The 27,538-nt window shown below is 41.6% G+C and overlaps 1 protein-coding gene across 3 annotated transcripts in view; it reads right to left on the bottom strand.

The window, feature by feature from the left end:
* Positions 1 to 4,180: 4,180 nt before the first annotated feature.
* The window catches only part of CA13 (carbonic anhydrase 13), a 50,097-nt gene continuing 26,739 nt past the window's right edge, over positions 4,181 to 27,538 (bottom strand). Inside the window, exon 7 of one of the 3 annotated variants that reach the window (XM_081496776.1) lies at positions 4,181 to 5,184. In XM_081496776.1, coding sequence (XP_081352902.1) covers positions 5,071 to 5,184 — 114 coding nt within the window. In that variant the 3' untranslated portion in view covers positions 4,181 to 5,070. Of the gene's footprint in view, positions 5,185 to 15,416; positions 17,989 to 27,538 lie in introns of those variants that run through there. The other 2 variants (XM_081496777.1, XM_081496775.1) reach the window with 2 other exon arrangements.

The following is a 27,538-nucleotide window of genomic DNA, read 5'->3' as shown; positions in this document are numbered from 1 at the left end:
TAACATTTTCCCAGTAGAGCCTGTGAATGGGGTGCTCCAATTAAATCCTGCCTGTCTAAACCTCAGAGGCAAGATATCTTCCGGAAAAGTCCAGTTCTCCAAGTCAGACTCCCCTCTAGGGTGGCCCCTCACAGTTCCAAGATGCCAGAGTCTCTCACCTTTTCTGTGGTCCCTGAATAGCCCTTTGTGAGTGGCTTCAATAGACCCCTTATTCAGAATCAGGCTGCTTTCCCACCGACTCTCTGGCCGCCTCCACAGCTCCTCAGCAAGCTAAAATTCTTCTCGGCCAACCCGGCTCAGCCACAGTCAACCTCCCGTTTGAGGCCCAGCTTGCCTTTTCAATTAGGTTAGTTTAAATACACTAACTCGTGTTGCCGAGTTTTCATTTGCTTGTTTGGTATTTTGCTTGCTTTTGCCTGTTGCTGTTGTTTTGTTCTTTAAAGCTGTTACCTTTGGGTGGCGAGTTGGCTGGCTTTGTGCTCACATTGTGGTTGGCAGGGTAAATTGTAAATTGCCTCAGACAGAAGCTTGCTGCCTAAAATGCTTATACACAGGAAAAGAATTCAAGGAAAAATTGATGCTCTTAAGAGTATTGTTTATAACAATAAAAAATGGAGCTAAACTAAATGCTCACTAGGGGAATTATAAATTACATATTTTTTAAAAAATTAAATAGAAAAAGAAGATGTTCTTAGGAGTACCATTTATAACAATAAAAAACAGAACTAATCTAAATGCTCACTAGAGGAATTATCAGCTATGATATAGTTAGTTTAAACTTGGTTGAGCAGCAGGAACATCTTCGTTGAAACATTACACATAAGCTAAATATGCAAGTTGGTGTGAGATATTTTTGAATATGAACTGCTGTAAGTGAAGCAGGAGGAAGGGGAGGACCCAAGGCCTTCCTGTTTGTGCCCCCACCCACCCTCCACTCTGCACGGGGCCCCAGACCACCTCTGAGACAGCCACAGGGCACCGTGGAGCATGGTGCAAAACTACTGCTGCACCATACCTGTTGTCACTAAAAATAAGTGTACAGCCACACAAGCAAAATGTTTCTGAGACAATGCTATGAAGTAATGATAGATGAGTAGGGAGGAACTCAGGCACACTATGCACACGTAGATACATACAACTGTATAAAATGTACGCAATTAAGACGATTGGAAAGATGGTAGACAGGGGACCATAACTGGTCTTATCTTGTGCTTAGTCAGTCATGTCTGACTCTGTGACCCCATGGACTGTAGCCCCCCACACAGGCTCATCTGTCCATGGGATTCTCCAGGCAAGAATACTGGAGTGGGTTGCCATTCTCTTCTATGGGTCTAATCTTACAAGGTTGTTTTAGACTTAATGGAAATGTATTTTATCAATGTCACTGAGCAGCCCTAATGCTTTAGGCAATTAAAGTGGTTTTCCTCAACATTCTCATCTGTAAAATGGCAATCATGGCGTTACTGTGAGCCTCAAACCGGTTGATTTGTGTACAGAGCTTAAAGTAATGGCTCGATAGATATTAACCATCATTAGTGATATCATCAGTTCCTTACACTCAGGTGCTGTAAGGGACTGATGCCTCAGCTGGTAAAGAATCCACCTGCCATGAGGGAGACCTGGGTTGAACCCCTGGGTTGGGAAGATCCCCTGGAGCAGGGCATGGCATCCACTCCAGTATTCTTACCTGGAGAGCCAAGCACAGCACACTCAAGCGGGGTACCATGGCCTTAAAGAGTCGGACGTGACTTGGCGACTGAACGACAACAACAGCATTCAAGTGTAAAACTTTTGAGGTAAAGTGACAGCAAAAGAGAAGCGTTCAGATTTAGCCAGCTGCCCATCTCCCTTCTCTTTTGCTAAATGCAGTAAATATCTGCCACGCTCGCTATGGAAGGCCACCCCTGATCTAAGACTCTCCATCGCTGCAGAGGTTTCTAGATTTCCAAGCAATCCTCTTTTTAACACTCTATTAAAATTGTATTTCCTTCTCAAACCTCTAATGCAATTAACAAAATCAGCACAACAGGAAACTTCATTCTTCTTGGGTGTATAATGAATTGGGGAATTTTTGCTTTAGATTATTTTCATTTAATCTGATGTTCTACACACATACAGACCAGAGAAGGTACTTGAAGCAAGGCTTCAGTATTTAAGTACATTGACTACATATTTTGTGGGAAAAGGAAGATCTATATTTATATGACATCTGTCACGTAAATAAAATCAGTAGGATGCTTTATGTCTTATTGTCTTTCTAACTTCTGTTATTCATCTGTTTGCTAACATTCCCTCTCCAACATCTCATCCAAGCCTCTAATTTCTGAGGCTGATTCCCTTGCTTTAAGCTTACATCAGAAGCAGCGGCATCTTAAATATAGTGTCAGTATTTATTCTTGTACCAACTTGAATTGGTTAATCAGCAAACCATAACTGGCTTACTTGATGTCTAAATATGTTGATTAAAGTCATGATTTTTCTAAAGCTGACTCACTTTTATTATTGTATTTAAAGAAATGCTTCCGGGCTTACATTCTTAAGAAAGCAATCCCTGCCCCCATCCCTTTTTTTTTTTCCTTTAAAACGTTTTTTTTCTACCTCCACTTGGAAAGTACCAAACATCAGCAGTGACATCTAGTGCCTGAGTCTAAAAGGAATCTGGAACTTTTAGATTGCTGTTGCATCTCCTTGGCTGACAGACTGGGTTCATTCAAGCAATAAGTTTCTTGAGTCTCCCTGTGATGACACCTTTAAGCATCTTTCTTGTCTACGTTGCATAACCAACTCACTGTGTCGAATCCCTTTTTCTTCCTTTTTTTGTGGATTAGCAAAATGAGACCTGAAGAAGTTGAGACACTTGCTGCTGCTCACAAGCCATTAAACTTCCCCCTCCTTTCTGATTAGAAACAAGGCCCCTGGGCAGCCACTGTCTTTAACCTCAAATCTAAAAATGTCCAGAAGCTCAGATTAGCCCCAGGTGATACCCTGCGGGAAGGTAGGGCCAGAAACCCTGAAGGCTTTTCAAAAGCCTTTATCTTTTTGGTGAAAGATTTTTTTTTAAAAAAATCACTTTTCTCTTATATGAGAAAGTAGTAATCTGATATCTCTAGAATTTTATGACAAGAAAAATCTTACTTATGCTCCCTTTTTGTTAACATTTTTTGTGAAAATTTTCATTGTTGTTTTTTAATTTCCCTAATTGTAAGAATTGATGCTTTTGGACTGTGGTGTTCGAGAAGACTCTTGAGAGTCCCTTGAACTGCAAGAAGATCCAAGCAGGCCATCCCAAAGGAAATCAGTCCTGAATGTTCATTAGAAGCACTGATGCTGAAGCTGAAGCTCCAATACTTTGGCCATCTGATGGGAAGAACTGACTCATTGGAAAAGACCCTGATGCTGGGAAAGATTGAGGGGAGGAGGAGAAGGGGACGACAGAGAATGAGATGGTTGGATGGCATCACCGACTCAATGGATATGAGTTTGAGCAAGCTCTGGGAGTTGGTGATGGACAGGGAGGCCTGGCGTGCTGCAGTCCATGGGATTACAAAGAGTCGGACATGACTGAGCCACTGAACTGAACTGAACTGAAATATAAGAATGGTCTGGGAGGAGAGGAGGTGTGTGTGCCTTGGATGGATATACGGGGATCTGTGAGAGGAAAGCTAGGCTGATCAAGGTGGTAGACTGCCTTGAATGAAATCTCTGAGCCTTGAAGGCAGCGATGACGTTTTGATACAGAAGAGAATGAGGACTGAAGAAAGAATACCAGCTAGTCTCCTAACTCCACCAAGAATCGCAACGAGAGTGTGAAGTGAAAGTGAAAGTTGCTCAGTCATGTCCAACTCTTTGCGATCCCATGGACTATACAGTCCATGGAATTCTCCAGGCCAGAATACTGGAGTGGGTAGACTTTCCCTTCTCCAGAGGATCTTCTCGACCCAGGAATCGAACGGGTGTCTCCTGCATTGCAGGCGGATTCTTTACTGACTGAACTATCTGAGGTGGTGCCAAAGAGAAGATCAATATGGTAAAAATGACACAAATGTCTTCATAAGAGGGCATCTGATAAGAACACTTTTAATAAGTAAATTTCTGATATCCGCCAATGTATCCTGAACACTGTTTACAGATCCCTGACCTAATCCATCCCTTTTGCACAGAAAGAGAACACTCGCAGATGAGCCTTTATGCCATTCATTAAAAAAAACAAAAAAACCAGGAAAAAAGGATGACATATTTACAGCAGTACGGGTGAAGAGCTGCAGCTCAGCATTAAAGCAGGTCTGACTCCAGGGACATGTCAGGCAATCTGAGGCCCCTTCCCTGGTCTTTCGCTAGCAAAAGTAGACTGCAGAGGGCAGGGACGTCCTGACTGTTACCGAGTGCTTCCTCAGCCTTCTCCCCCTGGGCAGGGCGGAGAGGCGGCGCAGTGGGATCTGCATGGTGCCCAGAGGATTAGACTCGCAGAGCAGGTGGCAGGGCTGCACCTGGAGGGCACGGTAGCCTGAGATGTACCTGAGGGAGGGGGCGAAGAGGAGGCGGGGACAAAAGAGAGGAATTAAGGACCAAGCAGGAGCACACCGACTCGGGAGCACAGAGGCGGCACTCGGTCTCATACTGAGGAGTAAAGGAGGGGGAGCCTTTGTCAGGAGGTGGGAGGACAGCACAGGGCTCCCCTTGGAGGCCCGGGAGGCGCGATCTCCCTGCAGCCTCTCCCCCCCGGGGCTCCCATCAGCCTTCCTTCTCCAACAGCACCATCTGGGGGCAAAAAAGGAACAGGTCGCGGCTGTCCACTGCCCTCCTCCTTTCTCACCCTTTAGGGAGATTCTGCTCACACGAATTTTTCCTCTAAAAGTTTTTTTTTAATTCCTGATAAAATACTCTTTTTCTTTCACCAAACGTTCTCCCTTCAGATATGGATGCTTTACTGCAGGAACATGTTTTCCTGCTCTGCGTGCTCTCCCGCGCATCCTTTCTCTCCTTTCTTTCAGCGTGTCTCTCACAGGAGCTGCGCTGCTCTGGAAGGTCAGCTCTCAGTGTCTCTCACAGGAGCTGCGCTGCTCTGGAAGGTCATCTCTCAGTGTCTCTCACACAGGCAGTGCTCTTCTGGGAGGTGGTCTCTCGGTATGTCTCACACGAGCAGCATTGTTCTGGAAGGTCTTGTGTCCAGGGCAAAGTGACCACCTGAGTTGGAAATACATCATCCATTAAACCGTGAGGGAGGGTCTTCGAGGGAATTCACGACTTGACAGTAAGATTTATACACTCATAAATTGCATGATAACTTGCAAAAACCATTTGAAGTACTAAAGCAAATTGCAAATAGTGTGTGCACATATATGTATATGCATTACTGTACTAACTCACACCTTAAAGACCGCTAGATCTTGTAAAAGGTTTTCTAAGGAATACTGCACGTTGTATATATGGTACCAAAGCTGACATATAATTGTAAGTCTACACTCAGTCTTGTGCAGAAGCACAAGACTGCTCCAGAAAATTAAAGATTATATTGTGAATCATGGTGTTATTTTACTTGTTTTTATTGAACTATAATTAACATACAACACTGTGTAATTTTAAGATGTACAATGTGTTGATTTGATATACTTATATATTGCATTAGCTAACACCTCTCTCTTGACACATAATTATCACTTCTTTTATATGGTGAGAGCATTTAAGGTCTAGTCTCTCAGCAACTTTGAAATGTATAATACAGTAGCATTGTCTATAATCACATTTCTGTGCATCAGTTCAGTTCAGTCGCTCAGTCACGTCTGACTCTTTGCGACCCCATGAACCGCAGCATGCCAGGCCTCCCTGTCCATCACCAACTCCCGGAGTTTATGCAAACTCATGTCCATCGAGTGGGTGATGCCATCCAACCATCTCATCCTCTGTCATCCCCTTTGCCTCCTGCCCTCAATCTTTCCCAGCATCAGGGTCTTTTCCAATGAGTCAGTTCTTCACATCAGGTGGCCAAAGTATTGGAGTTTCAGCTTCAAAATCAGTCCTTCCAATGAACACCCAGGACTGGTCTCCTGTAGGATGGACTGGTTGGATCTCCTTGCAGTCCAAGGGACTCTCAAGAGTCTTCTCCAACACCACAGTTCAGATCTTCAGAATTTTCTTTTTCGAGTTGCAAGTTGGTACCCTTCGACTATGTTTATTTTAAATTTGAGTGAAAAAATATTCATTTGTTCATTAAATAGATATTTATTATATCTATCATGTGCCAAGGACTATTTCAGTGCTCAAAACTATAGTTAACAAAGTAAAACCCCTGTTCCTAAGAAAGTTAACCTTCCTGTAGGAGAAGATGACATTAGAAATGAACAATATTATGTTATATTAAGTGCTATGAGAAAATAGGCAGGCAGGGTAAGGAGAAAGAGACTGATGGGTGCTACCTCAGTGTGGTCAGGGAAAGCCTCTCTGAGGGGGTGACCTTTGGACGAATGAAGGCGTGATCCGTGAGAAGACCCAGAGAAGGGCCTTAAAGGTGAAGAGACTGAGAGATGGGAGGACTTGAAAGGCCCGTTGGAGGAAGCACAGGGGTGTGCGGGCAGCGGGGACAGAGGCAGCCAGCGCACGGTGCCGCGGGGCCCCAGCCCTGTGAGGACTTAGGCTTTTATTCTGAGTGACAGGAAGTCCCTGAAGTGTGGTGCTGGATGGAACGGAGCCCTTTGACCTATTGGCTTCTGTTTTAAGGTTTCCTCTGGCTGCTTTGTGGAGAAGACAGTAGGTGGCAACAATGGAGCAGGCAAACCAGTTAGGAGCTGCTCTTTAAGTGTCCACAGGGCCTGCTGAGAGACTGACGTGGTGTGAAAGAGGGGGTTGAGAGATGACTGTGAGTTTGGAGAAGCTGGTGGTGCCCGTCCCTGGTACGAAGCTCCTGGGAGAGCGCAAGGTGCAGGGAAGAGCAGGGGTCTGTCTGGATGTGTCGGCCGTGGGTGTCCATCAGAAACCCCATGCAGCTGTCCTGTAGGCAGCCGGATATATGAATTAGAAGTTCAGAGGAAAGGTTGGGGCTGGACTATACATATGTGTATTTAAATGTTGTTTAAAGTCATGGAACGAGAAAACGACTCACCCACAGAGGGAGGGAAGTAGAGAGAAGACCAGATGAGAAAGATACAGCTGGAAAGGACAGAGGAAACCAGGTGTGTCTCAAAAAAGTGAAGAGATGCCTACACGTGTGTGTGTGTGTGTGTGTGTGTGTGTGTGCGTGTTTGTAGGGCTCTGTGTAGGGCTTCCCTGGTGGCTCAGGCGGTAAAGAATCTGCCTGCAATTCAGGAGACACAGTTCAGTCCCTGGGTAGGGAAGATCCCTTAGAGCAAGGAATGGCAAACTACTCCAGTATTCTTGCCTGGAGAATTCCATGGACGGAGGAGCCCAACGGTCAACAGTCCATGGGGTCACAAAGAGTTGGACATGACTGAACAACCAACACTTTCACTTTCAGGACTGTGTGTGTGTGTGTGTGTGTGTGTACAGGTATGTATGTGTGTATATAGATGTATATGTGTGTGCCTGTGTATGTATATACATGTATGTGTGTATGTATATCCATGTCTAGTTTTTAATTATTTAGTTATTAATTAGTCAATAATTAATTTCATAATTAGGCAGTATTTCTCTGATTCTGTCCCAAGACTACAGGAGATTAAAGGAACTTTGGGGAGAAGGAGCACAGATGATTTTGGGCTTTGATTTATGACTTCATTGCAGAACATTCACATCTAAGCCCACATATCAGAAATTATTACAGAACAATAGAATGTGATTAAGTTTTACCAAGTCATTTGTAGCATACTATCTGATCTGGTGATTAATTGACACATCTGCACAGAATCAGTTATGGGGACTAATACCAGAATGATCTGTTGTTGAACATTAGCAGTTTGGAGATGTATATGAAATAATTCTTTTATTAAAAATATTTTTAAAAGAATATGCCTCATAACCTTGTCAATCTTCCTAATTTTTTAAAAGGAATCATCTTCATTAAATGCAACAGAGATTTTTTTGCTTGGATAGAAATGCAGTGTATCCTCATAATAATGACAGTAAGTAGAGCTCTCAGCTTCCTCCTTTCCTTAATATTGGTTGCAAAGCCAGATTTGGATTTTCTTTTTCTATTATGTGAAAGAATAATCGGGGATCAAATCTCAAACTCTAGTGATAAGTGAGTATACTCGGCCAAAAAGCGTGCTTCTGGGTAGCTCCAAGTTACAACAGACCCTTCCATTGTTTGAGGAAGGGGCACTTCAAGCTCGTGTCTGTCCAGGCTCCCATTTTAAAGGAAAAACACAGAAAGTATATTGACCACACAGCAAATAAAAGGAGCTTTAGGAATGACTGTTTCCTGGCTCTGTTTCAGGATTGAGTGGCGGCTGGAAAACCCCACACGCCGTAGCAGAGAAGAGAAAAAGGCATGGGGAGGTAAACGATACTCGAGAGACCCCCTGGGATCAGGGCTGCAGGAGTGTCCCGCATCCCAAAGATGTTCATTGTATAACAGACCCGAAAATTGTCTTTAAAAGTCTTTATACATGCAAAATCTTCAGTCACAGAATTGTGAATAGTCTGATTGGTATTTACCACAGTCGATGCCTCCCATCTATACCCCTGATTTCACCCTTTGGTTTCTCATCTTGGCTGACTTAGTAAACAGTGCATCTGTCTGTATCACGTATTAAGTTTGCCCAACCTAAATTTCCATCAATAGATGAGTGCAAAAAGAAGATGTGGTACATATATACAATGGAGTACTACTCAGCTGTTAAAAATAATGAAACAATGCCACTTGCAGCAGCATGGATGGACCTAGAGATTAGCCTACTAAGTGACGTAAGTCAGAAAGACAAATACCATATCATATCACTTATATATGTGAGATCTAAAATATGACACAAATTAATGTATCCACAAAACAGAAACAGACTCCCAGACACAGAGAACAGAACTGCCTTTGCCAAGGTGGGGAGGGAGGGATGGATTGAGAATTTGGGATTAGGAGATGAAAGCAATGGTATACAGAATGAATAAACAGCAAAGTCCTGTGATAAACCATCATGGAAAAGAATATGAAAAATAATGTATACATGTCATTTTAATGTACAATAGAAATTAACACAACATTGTAAATTAACTACACTTAAATAAAATAATTTGCCAACAAAGTTCCATCTAGTCAAAGCTATGGGTTTTCCAATAGTCATGTATGGATGTGAGAGCTGGACTATAAAGAAAGCTGAGCACCAAAGAATTGATGCTTTTGAACTGTGGTGTTGGAGAAGACTCTTGAGAGTCCCTTGGACTGCAAGGAGACCCAACCAGTCCATCCTAAAGGAAATCAGTCCTGAACATTCATTGGAAGGACTGATGTTGAAGCTGAAACTCCAATACTTTGGCCACCTCATGTGAAGAGCTGACTCCTTTGAAAAGGCCCTGATGCTGGGAAAGACTGAAGGCAGGAGGAGAAGGGGTCAACAGAGGATAAGATGGTTGGATGGCATCACCAACTCGATGGATATGAGTCTGAGTAAACTCCGGGAGTTGGTGATGGACAGGGAGGCCTGGCGTGCTGCAGTCCATGGGGTTGCGAAGAGTTGGACATGACTGAGGGACTGAACTGAACTGAACTGAAATAAAATAAAATAAAATGTTGTTTCCCTAGGAGAAAATCACCATAAAAATAAAACAAAATAAAATGAAGAAACAGGATACATTGAGTTCTTTTTAGTATGCTGTCTCATTCTTTGTTTTCTTTTTTATCTATTCTGTAAATAGATTTAAACAATACCATTGTTAGTCTTGAAAGATTTACTGAGACCTTCCAAGGGGAAAAAAAAAAAGGCTTGAGAATAAGAAAAATAAGTTTAAAAGTTTACATATCAGCTAAATAGCTCTACGAGTTTGGTTTTATAATCTATAGATTATGAATAAGAGCAGACTTTTGAAAACTCTCCTTAAAGCGCAGAGTGGCCTTCAGATTTTAAACTCTAACTTGAGTTAATGTGACTTGTCCAAAAAAAAGAGTGTGCCAACTAGGGAAAAGGTTGATTCGTCACAAAAGAACAGAGAAAAGGAAAACTGCAGAGGTGCATATTAATAAAGTTTATCCAAGCATGACCCAATGCTGAGATAATATTAGCCAAGAGACCAAAGTCCTTCTGCCAAAATTATCCGTATTTTAGAGGCAGTGCTATGGAGATACAACCAACAATATTCTATCATTATAGTCTCATTTTTATTTTTTTTTTAATTTATTTATTTTAATTGGAGGCTAATTACTTTACAATATTGTAGTAGTTTTGTTATACATTGACACGAATCAGCCATGGGTTTACATGTGCCCCCTGTCCTGAACCCCCCTCCCACCTCCCTCCCCAGCCCATCCCTCTGGGTCATCCCAGTGCCCCAGCCCTGAGCACCCTGTCTCATGCATTGAACCTGGACTGGCGATCTGTTTCACATATGATATAATACATGTTTCAATGCTGTTCTCTCAAATCATCCCACCCTCACCTTCTCCCACAGAGTCCAAAAGTCTCTTCTTTATATCTGTGTCTCTTTTGCTGTCTCGCATATAGGGTCATCGTTACCATCTTTCTAAATTCCATATATATGTGTCAGTACACTGTATTGGTGCTTTTCTTTCTGGCTTACTTCACTCTGTATAATAGGCTCCAGTTTCATCCACCTCATTAGAACTGATTCAAATGTATTCTTTTTAATGGCTGAGTAATATTCCATTGTGTATATGTACCACAGCTTCCTTATCCATTCGTCTGCTGATGGACATCTAGGTTGCTTCCATGTCCTGGCTATTATAAACAGTGCTGCGATGAACATTGGGGTACACTTGTCTCTTTCAATTCTGGTTTCCTCAGTGTGTATGCCCAGCAGTGGGATTTCTGGGTCATATGGCAGTTCTATTTCCAGTTTTTTAAGGAATCTCCACACTGTTCTCCATAGTGGCTATACTAGTTTGCATTCCCACCAACAGTGTAAGAGGGTTCCCTTTTCTCCACACCCTCTCCAGCATTTCTTGTTTGTAGACTTTTGGATAGGAGGCATTCTGACCGGTGTGAGATGGTACCTCATTGTGGTTTTGATTTTTAAAAGCACCCTTTTAGGGACTTGGATGTTTCATACTCTTCCAGGTCTAGTCATAAAACACTTACTGCTTCTATTTATCCTCTTTGTTCTGAGTTCCATACACACCAGGCAAACTTTTGATTCAGTTTTCTGTGTATGGTAGTCTTCCTAGTGGAACTCAGTAAATGTCCCCTGAATGAATGACCCAGCTAAGAACTATACTCAAGGTCCAGCTTGAGTATTTCAAGCTAAGGTAAGACTTGTATTACTCTTCCTAAATTAATAACTTGAGTTTTGTTTTATATAGCAGCCTTGCAAACTCACTCTTTGGGTATGCACTTGAAAAAGGTATTCATTGTTGTGATGAACTGGGTTTCAGACCTTGCAGAGCTGAGCCCTGTGTCTGGACCTGGAGAGTTCCGTCAAGGCAGATCCGCTAGTGCAATTTCTTAGGAAAATACTGTGATGGCCAGCTCCTGGTCGCACATTCCCTTCTTGTATTGCTATGACCCAGCAAGAAAGCAGAATCATAACTAACCTGTCAGGACAGCTACTCTTTTCCAAGAGGAGAAGCAAGAACTGGAAGATAGAAGCCCTGGAGAGACAATTCCCTAAGGGTGGAAGAGAAGGAGATACCAAAAAGGGGATCAGGGGTTAGGAAAGGATGTGGCAAGGAAACTTGAAGGTCATGGTCAAAAGCATTCAGAAACACCCCATCAGAAAAAGAGAAAGGGCTGGGAAGAAATTTTTCCAAACTGAGTACTTAGAACAGAAGGAGGAGAAGTTTGCTAGAAGCAAAAAGTCAGTGGAAAATTTCTGTTAGCAGAACCCAGGGAACTACGAGGCCAGGACCTCAAGTGACTACAATAAGTAGTGTGGCCTTGAAATCAAGGAGTTAACCTAAATTTAGAAAAAAATTGTATTATTCCTTCAGCACCTAAACAGGAACTAATGAAAATTTCTTGACCTTGAACTTGATGTTAGGAAGAATAAATCTAGAAGTACCTGAAATTAGGTAATTAATCCTATGTCAAATAATGTGAGATGATGTGACTACCATTTACCTTTTCTATGTGAGTAATACATACATATATATATATATGTACATGGGCTTCCCAGGTGGTGTTAGTGGTAAAGAACCCGCCTGCCAATGCAGGAGACTTAAGAGCCATGGGTTTGATCCCTGGGTCAAGAAGATCCTCTGGAGGAAGGAATGGCAACCCACTCCAGTATTTTTGCCTAGAGAATCCCATGGACAAGAGGAGCCTGGTGGGCTACAGTCCATCAGACACAACTGAAGCGACTTAGCACTCACACATGCATATGTATGACTACTAATACCATTTACATATCATTTACAGTCACAACCCTGATGCTAAGAAATCAGCAGTTTTAAACATCATTGCTTTTGCATTGGTAATGCAAGTGTCCAGTAGTGAAAAAGGCAGATAGCTTCCTGGGACAATTAAACAATAGTTTTCTTTTTCTTTGAGTTTTTTTTTGTTGTTGTTGTTGTTGTTCATTTGTTTGTTTGTGTCTGTCTATCTTTATTGAATTTGTTACAATATTGCTTCCTGTTGTTTTTTTTTTAATGCTTTGGTTTTTTGGCTGTGAAGCATGTGGGATCTTAGTTCCCTGGCCAGGGATCAAACCCACACCCCCTGCCTTGGAAGGCGAAGTCTTAACCACTGGTCTGCCAGGGAAGTCCCTGTTTTCTTTGGTTGATTTGGCTGTGCTAGGATCTTCCATATTTTCAGTGGTACATGGGATCTTCGGTTGTGGCCTGTGGGATTTAGTTCCCTGACCAAGGATTGAACCCAGGATCCTGGCGTGGAGAGCCTAGAATCCTAGTCACTGGACTACCAGGGAAATCCAGAAAATAGTTTTGACTTCACTGACCCCTTGAAACTGTCTCAGAACCCTCAGGGGTCTTCAGACCAGACTGAGGGCCACTGGTCTGTAGCACTTGCTGTGGAAGGAAATTCTCGAGTTGTCCAGGTGAGGGCAATAGAAGGTTTTGCTCAGAGGAGAGGTGTGAGAACCTTGGCTTTTGCAAGAAGGGCAATAACTTGTCTGGAGACCGTCCTGGGGTTCCTGGTGGCTCAGATGGTGAATCCGCCTGCAGTGTGGGAGACCTGGATACGAAAGAGTCGGACCCGGCTGAGTGACAAGGCACAGCACATCCTGGGGAGAGGGTGTCCCGTTTAGTTACGTCACAACAATGCAACCTATAGCCCCTACACATTTATCTTGGGTTAATTTCACAACTGGTAAACTAACATTTCCTTTACAGAACAAATTGCTTGGATTTTTAGCTTCCCTGGTGTCTCAGACAGTAAAGAATCTGCCTGCCATGGGGGGGATACCCAGGTTCGATCCCTGAGTCAGGAAGATCCCCTGGAGGAGTGCATGGCGACCCACTCCAGTATTCTTGCCTAGAGAATCCAATGGACAAAGGAGCCTGGTGGGCTACAGTCCATGGGGTCACAAAGAGCTGGACACAACTGCGCGACTAACATACAGAATCCAGATCAGTTACTTACGGGCACTTGCTAGTTTATTGCGGAAGGACAGATTGCAGGATGTGCTAAGTTTACACAGAATCAGTATAGTTATCCATTCCTGTGTTGACTGGTTAATTCTTTCAACAAATGCTTCTTGAGCCATCCGTGAATACAGGGCCCCGTGACTAGTTAGAGATCATCAGTCCACACCGGTGGATGGACAGATTCGACGGAGGCTGGAAGAGGTGAGGACAAGGTCTAATGGAGACACCTTGCCTCCTGAGACCTGAGAGCTCACCAGGAGACAGACCACAGTGGTCAGAACCCGGTGTCTACACTCGGAAGACTCGCTGATCGGGTCCACAAGCGTCTCTGTCCTTATATAGGCCAGGTTCTCCGGTTCCACTTCGGGTACCACATTTGACAGATCTCTGGTCTTCCTTCTCACTGTGGGAAAGGACCCATTTATCACTTCATCAAAGCATTAGTAAAAAAAAAAAAATTTGATCTCGTGTCCTTTTCTGTTTTAATGTGCAGGTTTTTTTTTTTTTTTAACATTTTTTGAATTTTATTTATCTGTTTGTGACTGCACTGGATTTCCACTGCTGAGTGCAGGCTCTCTCCAGCTGCGGGGTCGGGCTTCCCCTTGCAGAGGCTTCTTGTTGCCGCGCAGAGGCTCCGGGCTTCAGGAATTGCCCGGCATGGGCTCTCCAGCGCCGGCTCAGGAGCTGCGGTGCGTGGGCTTAGCCATGCCGCAGCACGTGGGATCTTCCCGGGGCAGGGACTGAACCCGTGTCCCCTGCATTGGCAGGCAGATTCCTAACTGCTGGACCACGAAGGAAGCCCTCTTGTGCTCTTCTCCTCCCGTCTTCAATCTTTCCCAGCATCAGGGTCTTTTCCAAAGAGTCAGTTCTTCGCATCAGGTGGTCGAAATCATGAAACCAAAGACTGAGGACCAGTGCCCAACCGAAGGAAACGCAATAACCGCAAAGAGATCAAACCAGTCCATCCTAAGGGAAATCAGTCCTGAATATTCATTGGAAGGACTGATGCTGAAGCTGAAACACCAATGCTTTGGCCACCTGATGCAAAGAGCTGACTCATTGGAAAAGACCCTGATGCTGGGAAAGATTGAGGGCAGGAGGAGAAGGGGACGACAGAGGATGAGATGGTTGGATGGCATCACCGACTCAATGGACAGGAGTTTAAGCAAGCTCTGGGAGTTAGTGATGGACAGGGAGGCCTGGTATGATACAGTCCATGATGTTGCAAAGAGCTGGACACAACTGAGCAACTCAACTGAACTGAACTGAGTCTCATGGCTATTTTAGCCATACTACGGTTGTGTAGGGTTTGCCAGGTGGTGCAATGGTAAAGATTCTGCCTGCCAATACAGGAGACATAAGACACACAGGTTTCTTCCCTAGGTTAGGAAGATCCCCTGGAGGAGGGCATGGCAATCCACTCCAGTATTCTCGCCTGGAGAATCCCATGGACAGAGGAGGCTGGCGGGCTATAGTCCACAGGATTGCAAAGAGCTAGACATGACTGAGTGACTGAGCGCGCGCGCGCACACACACACACACACACACACACACAGAGTTCTGTAGGATAATGTCCTAACTTGTGAAAAAATACACTGAAGTTTCTGAGATGATGCAGTAACCTGTTGGCAACTTTACTCCCAAATTCAGAGGGAAAAAAAAATGTGCTTATAATTTTTCTGTGGATTTGAAACTGTCTTCTAAATACAGACTGTAAAAGTGTAATTTCATTCTGTATCTTGCATAAACAAGTTCAAAGTTTGTCTCATTATCTTTATTGTGATTGAATCCAATTTAAGTTAAAATACAAAATGCTTAACAAATATAAATCCAATACAGGTGGGAAACAAAAGATTAGTATTTACAACTCTTTAATCTTTGCAAAAGATAACAGTTTTGGATAACACTTAGACCTTTTTGCCTCTGAGAGATAAATAAATTAGCAGACAACCTTCAAGGAAATCAGTGCCGTATGGACTTTTTTGTCTACTAAAGTCCAGTCTGTAGCATAGAACTGATGGAATACTGTGGCAGAAACCATGAATTACAAAGTGGTAATGCTCATACACAGTAACTAGAATCCCTGTCTTACATGTTAGTTACTTTCTCTGAGAAAACAGACTTCTTTGACTCACTAGGATACTTCACAACATGTCTTTCCAAACTAAAGAAATTCATTCAACACCAGTCTTTCTAAAGCCATTAGAACTTCTGGTTACACAGGCAGATTTAACAAGTATTCCTTTAAGAAAAAAGTAATTTTCAAGAGATAAATTGCACTTTACTTGTTACATGAACTTAGCAGTACATTTGATTGCCAGCAGCAAGATAATCACCAAAGATACAGAATAAAGGTTTAAGATATCCAATTAATTACATATTTATTATATGTCAATCTCCTACAAGGCCTCAAGCTAGATAACGTAAAGTGAAAAAGAAAATCAAAGGAGCTTTCATCTTAGGAATTCATCTTAATGCAAACATATACGTCATTGTTACACAATTTACTGAATACTTCCAGTTATGAAAATCTACATCCAGAGAAAGACAGGTGTATGAAACAAATCATCACAATCAAGGAAATTCAGTTAACTTCTTTCAGAAGATGACAGGAGTGTAGTATGTGTTCGTCTTAAATTTGATTATTAAGTTAAGGCTTAGTGTCACTCCCTTTGTACCAGAAAGAGCAGAAGGACCTCTCCCTTTCTTCTTCACCAAAACCAAGCAAAAATATATGAGATAACAGGTTAAAGTGAGTATCAAGGACCAACTTACAAAACTGCTTAGGAGATGCGGGGAACACGTGCGTAAGGGGAGCTAGGCACTGCTATGGAAAAGGGCTGACGGGACTGTGGACCGAGCGAATATTTGAGACTCGAGTAATTCTCCCCATTAGTTGACAAAACAGTGATGTTCACAGGACTGCTCTCTGCTCTGCTGCCAAAACACAGGGCAAAATTAGGCAATCTGTCCCTCGAGCCCACAGGCAGCTCTGCCCGCGTGGTACCACTAGTTTCAAACCACGCCATAAACATCGTTTATGTCATAAACTGACAATCACTGTGTCTGATCAATTATCAGCCAGTTTATTATTAACATCACCAAGTGAATGAGATAGGTGTGTAAATCATTAAAGTTTAAATAGCTACTTATATCCTGGGGAAGTCCTCAGGAAAACTGGATGGGCTCTTCTTGAGCTGTGGAATAGGTGCTTTAATTCACTATATCCCATCTCCCCACAGCTCTCATTCTGTTCGCTTTATCAGCAGTACTCCACAATGAGACCCAGCAACATAATCCAAATGAAAATTCACTTGAAAAGGAAATAGTATCTACTTTTACGAATTGGGATGATATCAAGATATCCAGCAGAATCACTTGTTTAGAAAAAGGTACCACTATCCTATCACTCTGGGAATGTAAGTATATCGCCAACACCACTGAGAGACGTGACTGATCAGTCTCTATGGCAAGGGACGATTCCTAGTACGTTCTGAGGTTTGAGATGCCCGCCCTGTGGTCACACAGGTTGAAAAAGATGTATTCTATGGGCTTTAATACACATCAATGTTTGCTGCTTATATACGTAAGAGTGCAAATCTGAGACAGATGACTTAAGTCAGTTTGATTCAAAAGATCTGATTTTCTTTGGGCACAAGCTGATGGCAAAATGGCTATGTCACCCCATAAAAGTCACCCCATAAATTACAATTCTAGGAAAGAACAGTTAGTCGGGAATTTTGCGTTTGTTTTGTTTTCTCTCCACAGGCATGTCTGGGGTGGTCTCTTGGTGACAACTTTTAACGGAAAGAGGCTCTCACTTTTCGGCCCCTCAAAGGCTGTGGTGGACGGTGATTGCTCAGCAAAAAGGCTGCTGTTTCACCCTCCCCAGTACACAGGAGCGTGCGGAAAGCGGCCAGCTGTTGAAGAAAAGACAAGAGTTATTAGCAGAGAAAGTCACGCCAGTGTTAATGAACTGCCCTGCCTAGAGAGTTAAGAAGCATATAAGCTTTCTTCTACTAGGAATTAAATGTATTTCAATGAAAATTTTCTAAGTTATGGCTCACATATCATAAAGCAACTCTTCTGCTAGATTCTTGCCCCTATACAAACACCTATGGGTTCAAAAATAAGTATAGAAGCATTCTTCATTTGAAGATCAAATAAGGGAGAAAAAAACATTTAGGATGTGGTTTAAAGAGAACATGTGTAGAAATCAGAAAACGTGACCTCCAGTGGCTTTGCAGGCTGGGTCCCACTCCCACTTCTGCCACTAGGAGCTGTGTGACCTCGGGAAATTCACTTATTGTCTTTCATCTTCCTTTCCTCACCTATAAAGTGAAGCATCGGATTAGATTAGCTCAGCAGGAGCCATCAGTGCTTAGAACTACACTGGACACTTAGGAACACTCCAACATAACAGGGCCCAAGGGAGCAACGTGGTGTTCACCCTATAGAATGCTCATCTTTCATGTGCTTTTTCCCTTAAACGGTGATTTACCCCTCACCGTAACTGTGCCTTACCAGCAACTAACTAGGGGGAAAGTCTAGAGTCCTTCACTGCTGGCAATATTTCAATACAGTTTAAGTGGTATAGGAGTATTTCTCATTACAAAGCTTTACTTTTCCTTATCACACACACAACAAAATGCTTACTTACCTTCATGTAGTACACGTGTCAAGAAGAAAATAGAAATTACTAGTAATCACATCACAAAATTTAACCACTGTTCACATTACGGAGTATATCCTTCCAGAAGTTTCTCTGTGTACAAACACTATGCACTGGTGCATGCATTTGACAGTTTTCGTGCAAAATAAGCTCAATATATTTACTCATCTGAAACCTTATTTTTTCACTTAATATATATCTTTTGCATGTCAATAGATATTAGTCTATGTCACTTTTTTTAACTGTTGAAAAGTTTATGTTATAAGCATGTTTATGAGTTATTCAGCAATTCCTTGGTGATTTAATATTACTAAGATTAAGAACAGGTTTATAGTGGTAAAATGAAAGTTGGGTAAAGTATCTGAATAACTCTGCTGTCTCAAAAACATTCACTAAAAACATATGCCACATGAGTTAAGTTTTTGCTATTTGTTGTTTGCATGTGCACAAATTATTAAACTGTTGAAAACAGCCTTTATTCTCTAAGGTTTGATAGTCATCTAATCAAAGAGTCACAGAAATTCAGACCAGGACATGTCACTTAGATTTCCGTCATTACCATTTATCTAAAGCCTAAAATAGCTCTCTTACAGTACTAGCCAGGATAGGGGACAGAGGTGATAGCGGTCCTTCACAATAAATAGGCAATAGTTTATAACCATGCTCCACGGAGAAAAGTTCAAGCACCATACAGAAGCAGTCACGTGTTTCCACAACTGATATTTTGCAGTGTCTTTTCAAAGAGTAGAGATATGGGGAGGATAAGATAAATATTTACAACTTGCTATTACTCATGTTTCATTAGACCACATCACTATGGCAAAAGCAAGACGAGACATAAATAATTCTCTGCTAAAGTCAAGTTGCTGCTGTTGTTATTTAGTTGCTCAATCATGTCCAACTCTTTGCAACCCCATGGACTGTCCATAGGATTTCCCAGGCAAGAATATTGGAGTGGGTTGCCATTTCCTTCTCCAGGGGATCTTCCCCACCCCAGGATCAAACCCTCACCTCCTGTATTGCAGGAGGATTCTTTACCGCTGAGCCACCAGGGAAGCAGAGGCTGATGAAATCTAACCTCCGGAGCCACCAGAAGATGTGCAGTCTTCTGCAGGTCATGATGACCCAGGTCTGTCTGGAGTGGCCACTCCAGGTAACTGCAGGAATCTGGCTACTGACTCATTGGCCTCATCAAGCACAACTAGCCTCCCATGGAAACTCATTCCTCTGTAGATCTTGGCTTAATTTATACCCTTGTGAAAGTCACTCAGTTGTGTCCAACTCTCTGCGACCCCACGGACTGCAGCCCGTCAGGCTCCTCTGTCCATGGAATTCTCCAGGCCAGGATACTGGAGTTGGTAGCCTTTCCCTTCTCCAGGGGATCTTCCCAACCCAGAGATCGAACCCAGCTCTCCCGCATTGCAGGTGGATTCTTTACCAGCTGAGCCACCAGGGAAGCCCAATATACACCCTTAGCCCTCTCCAATGCCTCTGCAAACTGATACTGGTTCCCTATGTCTGCAGCATTTTAGCCTCATCAGTTTAGAACTGGAACTTAACTCTAGATCTTTCTCTGACCAGTTTGCTCATTTTGCTAAAAGTCTCTGAGCCCATCCTGATGTCTCATCAAACTCCTTCCCTTTCTGGCTCTGGCTCCTCCTCCCAGTCACTTAGACCAGCCCTGTAGACCCTGCATCACCCAGGGTTACACCACTTACACTGCTTACACTGGTTTCTCTTTGCTTCCGGGTCCTTCACCGCCGCACTGGCTTCAAGATGCAGACCCTTGACTGGCCGCTACCAGCCTCCTGCCCTCCCCAGGCCTCTGGCTTCATTCCAGCAGAAAACCTGTCTCTCTATTCCTAAGGCTGACGCAACCTCTACACAGCTCCTGCGAGAACCTCTGCAGCTCAGTTGGAAGGCTGAGGTTGGTATGACCTGTCTTACTGTTTTCTTGGGCTCTAATACTGAAAGTTTAAATTTCTTCTGTAATAACCCCAGTGAGCAGAAATAGCTTTTCTGATGTTTTGGAAACAGTTTTGATTAGTCACTCTAGGGCTCAAATGTTTTTACTAGCTCTCCGTTGCCGGACAAAGTTGAGTAATAATAAAAATAAGCTCTCTTAAGAAATATGATGGGCCAGGCACTGTGCTAAGTGTTTTACATCGCATATCACATTTAATCCCCCGAACAAGCCTATCAGTAATATACTATTATCCCTATTCTAAAGATGAGGAACTCGAGGGCTCGTTAAGAAATGTCAACAAATGAGCCACCCGGTAAATAGACATGCAAAACCGTCTGCATCTCTACCGCATCTACTACCACAGCACTACTCTGCATCTCTAAGTGGTTTTCTTGTTTTTGTCTCTTGTTTTTCACCCTTTTCTTCTGATCTCTTCTTATTTACTTTTTACTATGGAAGCTTTCAGACATACACAGAGGTAGACAGAGCAACATGATAAACCGTCACCAGCTTCAGCAGCCATCAGCACACGGCCAGCTCTGTTTCCTCCACACTCTCACGCATTCTCTCTCTCCATTTCTCAGTCCTGCCCAAATTGCATTATTTTGAAGCAAACTCCAACTATCATTTCAGGTATAAACATTTCAAAATAGATCTCTAACATGTATGACATTGTGAACTTTATTCAGGCCCCAAAACAAACTTGTTGGAACAGCTGCTAAGCCTCTTGGCCACCTGGTTGCAAATCATCTCCAAATCATCACCTATTATTCCACACACAGGTCCCACTCTAAGGAAGTTTTGTGAAGAGGGTGGGGAGGGGGACCCAGAGAATCTGAATGGAAAGACTTAGGGGTTATTCTTAAACCTTCAGATTCCCGGACCTCATCTCAGACTGCTAAAGCAGTTTTCTAGTAAGGCTCAAGGATCCACATAGCTTTCTCAGGTGATTCTTCATAATATATATACATAATATATATATATAACTCTACTTGTGTATCTGTTTTTGGCTGTCTAGGTCTTCGTTGCTTCGGGGCCGCTCACCGCGCAGCCTCTCCCGCTGCAGGGCGGGGTCCTGGGCGCGGGCTCCGCCGTGGCCGCTCGCAGGCCTTAGAGCGCAGGCTCAGTTGTTGCGGTGAACGGACTGTGTGGCTCCGAGGCGTGTGGGATCTTCCCGGCTCAGGGTAGAACCCGTGTCTCCTGCACTAGTGGGCGGATTCTCTACCGCTGAGCCACCAGGGAAGCCCTGTCTGGTGATTCTTGCATACACTAAACTTTGAGAACCACAGGTGCAAAGTTACCCACATGGTTTTTGCATAGTTCCTTCTCACCTTTATTTACACTACTCCTTCTTGAAATTCCCCCTTTCCTTTATACCCCCAAACAGTTCCCACTTTTGAAACCAACCCAAATGTCAGCTCTTTCATGAAGTCTTTTCCTAATCTCTCCACTGAGAACTAGTCTCTCCCCTTCTGAACTTCCCTTATACCTTATAATTCTCTCACAGTACCAAGCAAAGCCACTGGGTGACAGTTTTTATGCTTTTATTGTATCCTCTGTATTAGATTCTAAACTGCTGGAGAACAAGGATCCTTTAAACACTTGTCTGTATCTCTTGCATCATGCCTTATAAGAACTGGCCATTATTAAACGATGCCAGAAATGACTTGTAGTGTCTTCTATGATTTAAAACTTTAATTGCGAAGCTAAGTGATACAGTTTTATATATATCAGGTTGAGCAATGTTGAAGTGAATGAATTCTTTTCCCCATTTCATGCATAGTCTAAAGAGGCAGAAGTTAGGAAAATTTTCCTAGACTGTTAATCATCATTCACTACAAAATACAAAATTTTACTATTAAAAAGGGACATTAGGCTTTTGATTCCAGATATATTGGACTAAAAACCCTGAAGACAACCTTCCTACAGAAGATAACTCTAAAACCCAGACACAATTCAAAAAAACAATCAGATGCAGGTACTGAAGAGTGAATGGAAGTACAAGGATTCAGATGAGAAGTTCATGTTCACTTAGGAAGGTGACTTCCTGTCTCTACAGTTTTTCACCTAGACAGGGTGCTGTCTGCACTGGAGACATACCTGCCTTGCAAGGCATACCCCCCCAAACTCTATACCAAGAACCTGACATGGCTTTACTGAGACTGGAGCTACTGCAAGAGAAAGAAAATTTCCAATTCAAATCAAGCCAAGAAAATTATCTGCTAATCCAAAGGAAACAACAGTCATCAGAGAAAAATAACAGATTCAGAATCTCCACAACTTAAAATTCATAACATCTAGGTTGCAATACAAAATTACTTAATATACAAAGAATCAAGAAAATGTAAACATGATCAAAGAAAGAAAATTCGGTGAAGTCAGACTCAAGATGAACCACATGTGGAACTTACAAGGATTTTAGAGTGAATACTTTCACTACCTATGAACTACTTGAAGTTAAACAAAGCACATTTCTTAGTGTGTGAGAAATCCCAGTAGAGTAATGGGAATTCTCAGAAAAGAAATAGAACTAAGAAGAAAAACATAAATTTTAGAACTAAAAACTACAATTTCTAAAGCAAGAAATTCACTGGCTAGAATTAACAGTCAAATGGACATGACAGAGGGAAAAACAAATGAGCTTGAATATAGATCAATAGAAACTATCCACAGTCAGTTCAGTTCAGTAGCTCAGTCATGTCCAACTCTTTGCGACCCCATGGACTGCAGCATGCCAGGCTTCCCTGTCCATCACCAACTCCCAGAGCTTACTCAAACCCATGTCCATCAAGTCATTAATGCCATCCAACCATCTCATCCTCTGTCATCCCCTTCTCCTCCTGCCTTCAATCTTTCCCAGCATCAGGGTCTTTTCTAGTGAGTCAGTTCTTCACATCAGGTGGCCAAAGTATTGGAGTTTAAGCTTTAGCATCAGTCCTTCCAATTCAGGACTGATTTCCTTTAGGATGGACTGGTTGGATCTCCTTGCAGTCCAAGGGATTCTCAAGAGTCTTCTCCAACACCACAGTTCAAAAGCATCAATTCTTCAGCACTCAGCTTTCTTTATAGTCCAACTCTCACATCCATACACGACTCCTGGAAAAACCGTAGCCTTGACTAAACGGACCTTTGTTGGCAAAGTAATGTCTCTGCTTTTTAATATGCTGCCTTTGTTGGTCATACCTTTTATTCCAAGGAGCAAGTGTCTTTTAATTTCATGGCTGCAGTCACCATCTGCAGTGATTCTGGAGCCCCCCAAAATAAAGTCTCTCACTGTTTCCATTGTCACCCCATCTATTTGCCATGAAGTGATGGGACCAGATGCCATGATCTTAGTTTTCTGAATGTTGAGTTTGAAGCCAACTTTCTCACCCTCCTCTTTCACTTTTATCAGAGGCTCTTTAGTTCTTCTTCACTTTCTGCCATAAGGGTGGTGTCATCTACATATCTGAGGTTACTGATATTTCTTCCAGCAATCTCAGTTCCAGCTTGTGCTTCACCCAGCCCAGCATCCATTGTGAAGAGCAGAAATTAAAAAATATTTAAAACTAATAGAGCCTTGGGGGATCTGTTCTGAACAGGTCAAATGTATGCATAATTAGAATATCAGATATGAAAGAAACCTATGAGTCCATCAAGAGATGAATGGATAAAGGTGTGGGGTGTATTATATATGGTACATATATACATACATACATATATATATATATATATACGGTGTACATATATGTGTGTGTGTATATATATATATATACATCGTATACATATATACACACACATACACAATAGTATATTATTTGGTCATTAAAATGAAAATGCCATTCGCAGCAATAGGAATAGATCTGGAGAGTATCATGTTTAGAAAAATAAGTCAGAGAAAGACAAATATTGTGTTTTCATTCATATTTGTATCTATAAAATAAAACAAATGAATGAATATAACAAAACAGAAACAAGTTTACAGATACAGAGAAGAAGCTAGTGGTTAAGGAAGGTAGAAGGGTGGGGGAGAGGTGATACTGGTGAAGGTGATTAGACGCACAAACCATCAGGTAGCATAGAATAAACAAGTTACAAGGATATAAGGTGCAGCGCAGGGAATGCAGCCAACACTTCACAGCAACTTCACACAGAGTACAAACAAAAATAGTAAATAATTACATTGTACACCTGAAACGATACAATATTGTAAATCAACTGTATTTCAATGTAAAAAAGAATATCAGAAGGAAAGGAAAGAGAATGGAGCATAGCATACCCCAAAACTGACTCATAAATAATATAAGACTTAAATGTAAGAGCTAAAACTATTACTTAAAGTAGGAAGAATATTTTGTGGCATATAGCTAGGCAAAGATTTCTTAAACAAGACACCAAAGCACACACTATAAAAGGTATTTTGATAAAATGACCTTCATCAAGATTAAGAAGTCTTCTTTAACCTTGGCTCTTCAAAAGACATAGCAGGGGGGAAAAAGACAACTTTTTGTAAAGCACATGTTGAAAACAGGGCTTTTATCTGGATTGTATAAAAAAAACCTCTTGCAACTCCACAATGAGAAGACGAAACAGTCAAATTTTAAAATGAACAAATTATTTGAACAAATATTTCACAAAAGAAGATAAAAGCATAATCAATAATTATATGAAAAAATGGTCAACATCCTTAGTCATCAGATAAATGCAAATTAAAAATCACATACACCATACATACCCACTAGAATGGCTAAAAGTTAAAGTTACTTACAAAATCAAGTGTTAACAACGATGTAGAAAAGCTAGAAATCTTTTGCATTGCTGGTGCAAATGGAAGACGACAGAGTCACATCAGGAAACGAAATGGCAGAACCTTATAAACACAGACATGACCTAGCAATCCAGGGCTAGGTATTGCCACAAGAAGTGAAAATATGTGTCTACATGGAAGTGTATATGCCAATTATTCCTAACAGCTAAATATGGGTAGTTATTATTTATAATGGTCCCAAACTGGAAGCAATCCAAATGGCTAATCAGTTAGAGAACAGATTAAAAAGGAATGCCGTATCCATACCATAAATATTGCATGCATGCGTGTAAAGTTGCTTCAGTCATATCTGACTCTTTGAGACCCCATGGACTGCAGCCCATCAGGCTCCTCTGTCCGTGGGATTCTCCAGGCAAGAATATTGGAGTGGGTTGCCATGCCCTCCTCCAGGGGATCTTCCAAACCCAGGGACTGAACCTGCATCTCTTAATATATAACCTGCTTTGGCAGATGGGTTCTTTACCACAATCGCCACCTGGGAAGTCCATAAATATCACTTAGTAACAAAGAGGAAATCAATATATCTTAAAAATATTATGTGAAACGAAGTCCAACACAACAGTCCGTGTACTGTATGTGCGTGTGTGCTCAGTTGCTCAGTCGCGTCCGACTCTTTGTGACCCCATGGACTGCAGCCCACCAGGCTCCTCTGTCCATGGGATTCTCCGGGCAAGAATACTGGAGTGGGTTGTCATTTCCTTCTCCAGAGGATGTTCCTGACCCAGGGATGGAATCCGCATCTCCTGCATTGGCACGTGAATTCTTTACCGCTGTACACTTATGATTCCATTTCAATAAAATTCTAAAAAAGACAAAATTCTTGTGACATCTCAGTGGTTGCCTAGGGCATGGGTGAGGAAGAATGTGGAATATAAAGGAGCACAAGCAAACTTTTTCAGCCAAGGGATCTATTCCATACTTTGATTGCAGTAGTAGTTGTTGCAATAATCAAAATCATCACCTGCATACTAAAATTTATTAATCTTATTGTATGCAAATATCATAATAAACAACAAAGGTAATTTTTTTGAAAAAAAAAAAGAAGCTCAGAATTAAATTATGCACATCAAATTTCAGCAGATGAGGAAGCCAATTTAGATAATCTGGGATAAACCACAGAGACTTGGCAAGAGACGTCAGCCTTCCAAAGGATGACAGATCTGTTATCAGCATCAAAAACAGTGTATCTTTTTACTGGCCTGGCAGTTAAATCAAACATTTCAGCAAATGACTCTAGGGAGAAAAATGGACTTGAATCAAGAAAAAGGAAATGGAAACCATCTGATTTGCCCTTTAGGTCAAACAGTGACTTGGCAAGAAATAGAAGCAGGGAAAAAACCTTGAAAAAACCGGCACCAACTTACTAAAAAGAGGATTTAATCTTCAAAACTAAGGACATTATATAGTGGAATTGGAAAAGAAATAAAAACAATATTTTCCAGATTCTTCTAAAATAAAGGACTGCTAAAATTGGTATTAAAAATTACCTTTTGTAAAGTAACCCTCAACTCAGTGGTATACACAAAAAGGACCTTCCTTTTACTTTATACAAAAGAGCTAAGCAACTAAATAATCTTATCAACCGATTTCATGTGTGGGAATATTTTAAAATCTGCTTTTTATTATAGAACAGTTTTAGATTTACAGAATTACTGCAAAGATAGAATAATTCTTGTACATCCCACAATTCAATTTCCCCTGTTTTTTTTTTTTTCCTTTCACTCTCAAAGGATGCACACAGAAGTGCCTCCTGTTATTAACATTCTGTATTAGTATGGTACATTTTTAGCAATTAGTCAACCAATACTAATATCATTAACTGAAGTCCATTCTTTAGTTAGATTTCTTCTGTTTTTACCTAATGTTGTTTTCTGTTCCAGGATCCTATCAGGAAATAAATTCATACTTGTTGTTTGCTTGAGTATTTCATGATTATGACAATTTTTTGTTTTTGATGACCTTGACAGTTTTGAGGATTATTGATCAGGCATTTTGAGAACGGGGCACGGCCTGATGTTTTTCTTATGGTTAAAATGGGACTGGACTTTTAAAATATCTTTTACTTCATTCTTTAAATCTTAAATCACCATAATAATTTGGATTACTAAGCTATTATAATCATCATAATAATTGTGATTACTACTCAAATAATCATTTCAATCTGACTGAAAATGTCTGGCAGTGTTCCTGCTACAGCAGATTTAAGTGAATGTCTCAGAATGAATTACCACTCACACTAAAGCTCTAAAATACAGCCGTTATTTTATAAACTCTAACTGCATAAAAACCACATTAATAATTAATATTAATAAATGGAACCTCAAAATGAATTATTGCTCACACTAAAGTTCTAAAATACAGCTATTATTTTATAAATGGCATAAAAACTACACAGTAATTAATATTAATGATTAAAATGAGATACAATAGTGAACT

Source organism: Giraffa tippelskirchi, chromosome 6 (genome assembly GCF_054371585.1).
Source record: "Giraffa tippelskirchi isolate mGirTip1 chromosome 6, T2T-mGirTip1v1.2.pri, whole genome shotgun sequence".
Lineage (NCBI taxonomy): Eukaryota > Metazoa > Chordata > Mammalia > Artiodactyla > Giraffidae > Giraffa > Giraffa tippelskirchi.
Note: the sequence above shows the minus strand (reverse complement) of the source record. Positions and strands in the feature narration are given on the sequence as shown.